General features: G+C 31.6%; 2 protein-coding genes across 4 annotated transcripts in view; one reads left to right on the forward strand and one right to left on the reverse strand.

Moving 5' to 3' along the window:
* The window catches only part of LOC125030914 (extracellular sulfatase Sulf-1-like), a 193,655-nt gene extending 188,753 nt beyond the window's left edge, over positions 1-4,902 (forward strand). For all 3 annotated transcript variants that reach the window (XM_047621276.1, XM_047621275.1, XM_047621277.1), the window contains 3 exons: positions 327-454; positions 2,252-2,426; positions 2,553-4,902. In XM_047621276.1, coding sequence (XP_047477232.1) covers positions 327-454; positions 2,252-2,426; positions 2,553-2,728 — 479 coding nt within the window. In that variant the 3' untranslated portion in view covers positions 2,729-4,902. The remainder of the gene's footprint in view (positions 1-326; positions 455-2,251; positions 2,427-2,552) is intronic.
* Positions 4,903-6,972: 2,070 nt separating this feature from the next.
* The window catches only part of LOC125030915, a 6,673-nt gene continuing 6,145 nt past the window's right edge, over positions 6,973-7,500 (reverse strand). Inside the window, exon 3 of the mRNA XM_047621278.1 lies at positions 6,973-7,500. This exon is cut by the window's right edge and continues 2,284 nt beyond it. The gene's annotated coding sequence lies outside the window, so the exon portion shown is untranslated.

Below are 7,500 nucleotides of genomic sequence, written 5' to 3' on the forward strand. Positions count from 1 at the left end.
GTATATATTTTATTTATGTATATTTACATATTTACATATATCTATATATATTTTTTATTTATATATATTTACATATATACATATCTACATACATATGTGTGTGTGTGTGTGTGTATGTGTATATATATATATTATATATATATTCATATATATATATATATATATATATATATATATATATATAGGGACTTTGTTTTATAGAAGACTGAGCAGGAATGTAGATATATTATATATTGTGTAGTATCCCACTGTTAATGGTATAGCTGTACTCATTATTTTGTTACTTTAAATTTCCTGCAGTTTGGATAACATTTTTTCCTTTGCAGATCCATACCAGCTGAGAAATGTGGCATTTACTTTATCCAATACTCGCTTAGCTGAGTTGCATCATCGCCTTGAGAAACTTCGCACATGTTCTGGAGCAGATAGCTGTGATGATTTTCCAAGTTCACGTGTAGGTCTAATAATACACTGTATAGTAATTTGATTTGAAATCTGTTCATTTTTGTTGTTATTATATGCACAAAACCCCTGCTGTCAGTAGAAGAAAAAAAAAATAATCTTAAGCTCTTTTACAGAAATAGGCAAACTCAGTGTACCATATTGTTCACAACTTGTTTATGATAGTCTTGAAGTTAGACACCAAGCAGAATGTATCTTAAAAAACTTCATCAGTTCATCAGTAGATAACTGAAACTTAGTAAGGGGGTGAAACTCCAATGTTGGAAGTTATCTATCTCCTCAGATGCAAAACATGAAAACCATGAATGCTGTGTTGATTCATTCACTGACACCAACTTTTAAGGTATAGCTTATAAACATCTGAACTCAGGATAAAGTCAACTTTCATATCATCCTCGCTGCCATAGTGTTAGCAGATGAATCAGCTCACTAATCATATTATTCACCTTTTTTTTTTACACCTGTGAGATATGGTATGTAGATTACTAAACAAGGATAGAATCTGACCATGAATTATGTAAACCTCTTATGGATTTCTTTATGTGAATATAGATATTGTATTAATATAGCAGCTGAAAGAATCCAGGACAGATAATAATGACATAGTGCCATCTGTGAAGAAATGTTGGCTAAGGAAAGAAGAGAGAGAATAGGAGGATACAGCCTACTTCTTCATTTAATGCTGTATCAAGATGGTAATAGACTGTTTTCCTTGCACAGACTCCATATCATCTCTATAGGTGGTCTATCATTCTGTACAATAACAATAAGTAACATTCTGTAATTTGTTACTTTTTTATAATACATCCTACTCCTGCATCATGGTGAGTAGGAATAGCATCCTGAGCATGGGAATAGTGTCCTCCCTGGAGCCAGTGCTCTTCTAGTCATGGCTCACTGATGGTGTATTCCACACTTGTTTACCAATAGAAATAGTGCTAGAGTACTTTCCTCTTAGCCCTCTCAGTATAATATTTAAGCTTTGTGCACTCATGGCGAGTCATCCCTGTCACCCTGACCTACAGCCAAATTTTTTTGAAGGCATATTCCTGTCACTCGGCCCTCAGCCAACTTTTCCATGACATGGTGGTCACATCACCTGGATCCAAGGATTTAACATATATTTGCAAAGTTTCATGTTGTATTTTGAAGATTACTCCTTGTACTAAGGATGCAGTAAGTTTTTCCTGCTAGATTGTAAGGACATCTTACCCACAAGCACATACACATAGACACACGTTGAACATGAACACACATTTAACCCAATGCCGACGAGCATGATGTGTACATACGTGCTATCCCCACTGTGAGTTACTTGTTTGATTGTTTTTACACATAGATGGCTGCTCTTGTACTAAGTCACCAATGAGCCAATTACGAGTACTGCCTATCTCACCCATTTACCCTTTTCTTTGATTTATGAAAACATTTTACATCATCTTATTTTGCTGTTACTAATGTTTATAACATTATAGTAATTATAATGTTTATAATAAAGATAACACCATCAATATTCATAGCACTAGTAAAAAATACATTTTTCCTGCCAATTCAAATCATGTAAGGTCACAAGGTCTACTAATTGACTCCTTTGTGGCTAAGCACTAACAGAGCCATCTATGTGCAGAGACATTTCACAAAAATATTGAAAATGAGCACAGCATTTCCCCCATTCTTTATTAATTTTCCCTGGTGGCATTGGGTTGAATACTCATATATACATTCTAATCACACACTTATCATATATGAATCTTATCTGAGTATTAAATTATGTTATTAAATATTTCAGGCAAGTGATAACAGCTTCGAAGATCCCCAAATACTTGAGCAAAGTGATGACCATTCTCTTATAAACAATGTTGTGGGTCCAGTAAGAAAACTATCAAAAGCTGAACGCTTACTTCAACGAAAGGAGAGACGCAGGCAACGCAAATTACAGAAAAAATTAAGACGCAAATATTCAGGTAAAGTTTTTTTTTATAACATTTAATGTGACTGTTCTCTTGATTACCATATACTGTGAAGTTTTATTGTCGATATTTTGAAATAGCATTAGGTAAATTAATAAGTAACAATGTTTTCTTTCCTAGGAAACCAGTTATATGGAGCTAGGAGCAGACATGTCCTGGATTCCATGGGATCAAGGAAACACAAAGTACGTTTGCCAAGAAAGAGCCGTCTGGGAAAGGAACAAAGAAGGCAGAAAAGAAGAGAGCGGAGGAGAAAGAAGAAATCAAGAAAAGAAAGACTTTTATCTAGTGGATAGTGTCTAAGAATATTTCTATTAATTTTATCCAATATTAACATGATTCATCACATAAGGTGATGGTTTATTTTAAGTAAAGTAGACTAGTTTAGTATTTTATATTTGTTATGTAGCTGCAACATAGACGGTAAGAAATGACTGCTACATATTATCACTAAATAGGATTATTACACATTAGGAAGAAATAGACAGCACTAGAATTTTGTCTGTGTCTATTACAGCTAGATAAGGAATTATCATGTATCAAGGAAACATAGAATATCTGACTCAAGAAATACTGAACTGAAAAATGGAAGTAAATGCAGAATTTGGGACATTTCTTGTTGCAATGATTTAATATGATATTGATTCACAGAAATTAGAAAAGTACTTAGGATTTTTGTGCATTGAAAAGGCTACCGTGTTTGGCATCATACTATTTGGAGGAAGCCAGGCACAGGAGGTAGCACTGTAGTAGTATTCATTATACTCGTTAGATGTGTTCATGTATTATAAGTATATAGTCATAGAGGCTTTTAAGTATAGGATTACCATTATTTATATGTGAATATTATTTTTATGGACTCAGAAGGCTTTTAATTAGCTGAATAATTTAAACATTCTTTATTTTCCATCATTCTCAGAACTTGATAAGACAATACTTTTACCTTAAGTACTCATAGTTCACATTACCCACCTGTGCTTTCATGCCCCAAGCTAATCCCTGAGAAGTAAAGGGTTTTAATGCCTAAAGCTGCTTGTAGGCCAGTAGAAAGTTATGATAAGAGATATACGAAATCAAAAGTTGTGGAATATTGAAAACACAAGTATAATGACATGAAAAAATACTAATTTAAATTGTTAAGTTTAGCATTTACACTGCACTTAAAGGAATTAAAATGTGTAACAACTTCATTTTGATAATGGAAAGATTAGATTAGTTACACTGGAACTGAAAATATCTACAAAAAATCACCATATGATCAAATCATTCCATGTTCCTTGTTTCATATATTTTTTTTTTTAAATCTTAGTATGATTGAATTATTCCATGTTCCTTGTTTTGTTACACAGTACATTAGCAGATATTAGCTAATACAGGTACACAGAATCAAAGATACAAACACAGCCTAGGTTATTAGCGTGACTTTTGTAATCATTGTCATTAGTGTCATGTCATTATTGTTATTATTTTTATTATAAGTGTGGTTATTGTTAGTTTTGTTATATTACCATTGTTAGTATTAATGTATTACCCTTATTATCTTTTTTGTTATTATGATTCCTCCTTTCATCAGAGAATTAATATAGATCATCATTTTCTACTGGCTCACAGATCAGCTGTTCAGTAATAATCCTGGTGCTTTTAGCCATCTGGCACTTTGCAAGTTATTGTAAAGCTTATAATTTTTTTTTCCAATACTTTAAGTGAAATGATTATATATCCCATTCATGTACCCAATCAAACAAAATTAAATTATAATAAGCTATTTTTAGCCTTTTGTATTTAGTAGTTTTTGTTACCATTCTGTGATAAACCATTAAAATCTCTTCACATCTTAATATTTATTTGTTTAATCATTATATGGTTGAAAATGTAAAGCCTAGTATACAAGTCCAATGCTACAAGTTAAAGATGATTATATGATAGGTCATATTCTTTGCTATTGTTGCGTAATACTCATGAACATGAATTTTATGACAAAATTGTGTTCTTTCTTTTAATCACCAACTGCCAAGTTCTTTTTACCCTGACATAGTTACATGTGTAGTGCTTTGCTTTTACAATATATGAAACTTGTCTCTTGAAATATGATCCAAATTTGAATGAGTTTTACTCAAGAAAATTTCCGGATTTCCTGAGAAGAATGTGACTTTGCCAATGGAAAATCAAGTATTATAATTAATGTTGTAATTGCTGTCTTAACTAATGTTGTTCCCAGGTCTGAAAATATAAACTATTTATACTCCTTGGTAACTTTTGTGTATAATATTAATATGAGTATTAAAACTCATAATTTGTCAGATCTTTCAAAAGAAATTTGAAATTTGGCTGCTCCTCTTTGTCAGACCTATGGATCAATCACATAGTACAATTAGCGAAGTTTTAAGAAGGTTCTGTATATTAGATAAGAGAATGTATGACTGAAATTTGAGACTGCTTTAATTAATTCAAATATACTTACAGAATTAGATTTGTAAATTATCATTGTCAGTTCCCTGTTATAGAAACTCCCTGGTCAGGTGGTATGCTGAGGAAGTATCACATTATGCTGAAATGTGATGATTTTAGATCCCCTGCTCCTGTAATTGTTCTTACTGGAATACACGAGATGTCAAATATAGAGAACTAACCCAATGCCAACCGGGAAAATGAACAAAAAGTGGGGAAAATGCTGTGCCCATTTTCTATATTTTTTTGTGAAATGTCTGCCCATAGATGGCTCTGCTCGTGCTTAGCCACAAAGGAGTCAATTAGTAGACCTTGTGACCGTACCTGATTTGAATTGGCGGGAAAAACGTACTTTTTACTAGTGCTGTGAATATCGATGGTGTTATTTTTATTATAAACATTATAATTAATATAATGTTTTTTAATATTAGTAACAGCAAAATAAGATAACGTAAAATATTTCGTAAATCAAAGAAACGGGTGAACTGACGAGACGGGCAGTACTGGTAACTGGCTCATTGGTGACTTAGTACAAGTGTAGCCATCTATGTGTTAAAACAATCAAACAAGTACTAACAGTGGGCATAGCACGTGTATACCCGTCGTACCCTTCAGCAAGGAGTTAACACTGTTGGTATACTTCACTGTAAGAAACTAGGTTGACCTTGCTTTCATGAAATTAAAACAATGATTTATAGAAATATTATGTACGCAATAGTAAATTGTCTGTTAATTACATTCATAATTAAGACAGCTAATATCTAGATATACATAATATTTGGAACTTTTATATTCTTTGATTTGTCAAGTTATTCCTAAATGATATAGTGATAGTTAATGATGATATTGTATTTTTATGCTTGGTTAAGGAATATTAAGGTAACCATACCCCTTCAACTGTCTAAAGAGTTTATCAGCACCATTAATTGCCAGTAACATAGATGAACATAAAAAAATTCTATATTCCTAAATTTCAGCTTCATAGCTCTAAATGAATGGAGTGTGCTCCTTGCTTGCATGGATGCAGGTAATTACTATGGGTATATTTGTAGCTTGCACTGTGACATATCAGGAGTATTAAATTGTGCTGTTTAGAACAGTAATATATCCTGATAGCAGAGAAAGTAGTAGTATAATTACAAACTGCAACTAAAGAAGAGTATTAAATGCTGAATTGTGATTGTCAAACTGGGCCCATTTCTGAACAAACGTATTTGAATAGTATTTTTTTTTTTTTCTTTTTCTTGGAGACTGCACAGACAGACATAAAGAGAGAAGAGAAAAAAATTCCAAACCCTGCCATCATAGTTCACCCAAGATGGCTAATATCCTTGAACATTGTTTCCAGCTTCTCATTTATCTTGGTTAACATGGTTCAGAGGAGTGGCAACAAAGAAATGGAAAACAATTCACATAACAGCCAAGTGATTTTTAAAATATATTCAGTAGTTATAAGTATTACACTTGTAATATTCAATTGCTGTGCCATTTGTGTAATATAATTTTTCAAAAGCAGGTTGTTCGTTATTGTTGGTGCTTGTCAGAGGCTTGTCTTCATAGTTCACTAATAGAATAATGTTACAATATGCAGTTATGAAGTATTCTGGTTTGCATAAACAAATATATATTAGTCTGTAACTGATTTGTAAATAAGTTATGTATATATCTAATACAAAATGCAATTTCTAAGTATCTGTCAATATTAAAAATTCCAATTAAGTAATGAAAGTTCTTTGGTCTTTTCTTTCTTTGGTTTAATTTTATTTTAGTAATCATTAATCCTGCATTTATCATTAACTGACATAAGTCTTTGGCAATGTAATTCCTAAGGAAATGTTTTCACCTGTGAGAGTTTAGAGGTTTGCCTTGAATGCATGACAAATACCTCCTCAAGGATTGTACAATATTAGGTTACTGTAAACATACTCGTTAATGATGTACCTTTTTGAAATAAAATTCATGTAATGATGCACATTTTTTAAAAAGAAATAATCACCTTTTCTTTTTAATTGAAAAGCATGTAGATTATATATGCAGACACTGAAATAAATATAAGGAAATAAAAGTAAGGACTTCAATCAAAATCATCATAAACAGATATATATATATATTTAACATGATTTATAAAGTATTTTGAAGAATATAAAAATGTACTACTCTCATACACAGTTATTGAATCCTTCCTGAGAGCATAATTATAATAACAAGATGAATATATCAGCCAAGCAAAGAGGATGAAGAATGCTTTGTCTGGAGTTAGTGCATTTCTAAATATCAAATAGTACAATGGGTCATGATCATACACAGAAAATCCAAGTATTTAAATTGCTGTCCTACAGTGATCCAACGTTGTTAGAATTCCTAACAGTTTATATATAATGAAAATGTATCCTTTCCAGTTTACATGGAAAAAAAAAAGTGGGAAAAGTTTCAAATGAAATGTATCAACATCAGCACCATCCATATCTGATTTGTATACTTTAACAATGTATGCTAAAGTTTCTGGTCAACTTTAACATAACTTGTCATTTACTACAAACCAAAAAAATTACAGGTAATAAAAATTAGTCCTTCAAAATCTATATATCTTATTGAAAAACTAAAGTGAATGCAAGAGAAT

Source organism: Penaeus chinensis, chromosome 12 (genome assembly GCF_019202785.1).
Source record: "Penaeus chinensis breed Huanghai No. 1 chromosome 12, ASM1920278v2, whole genome shotgun sequence".
Classification (NCBI taxonomy): Eukaryota; Metazoa; Arthropoda; class Malacostraca; order Decapoda; family Penaeidae; genus Penaeus; species Penaeus chinensis.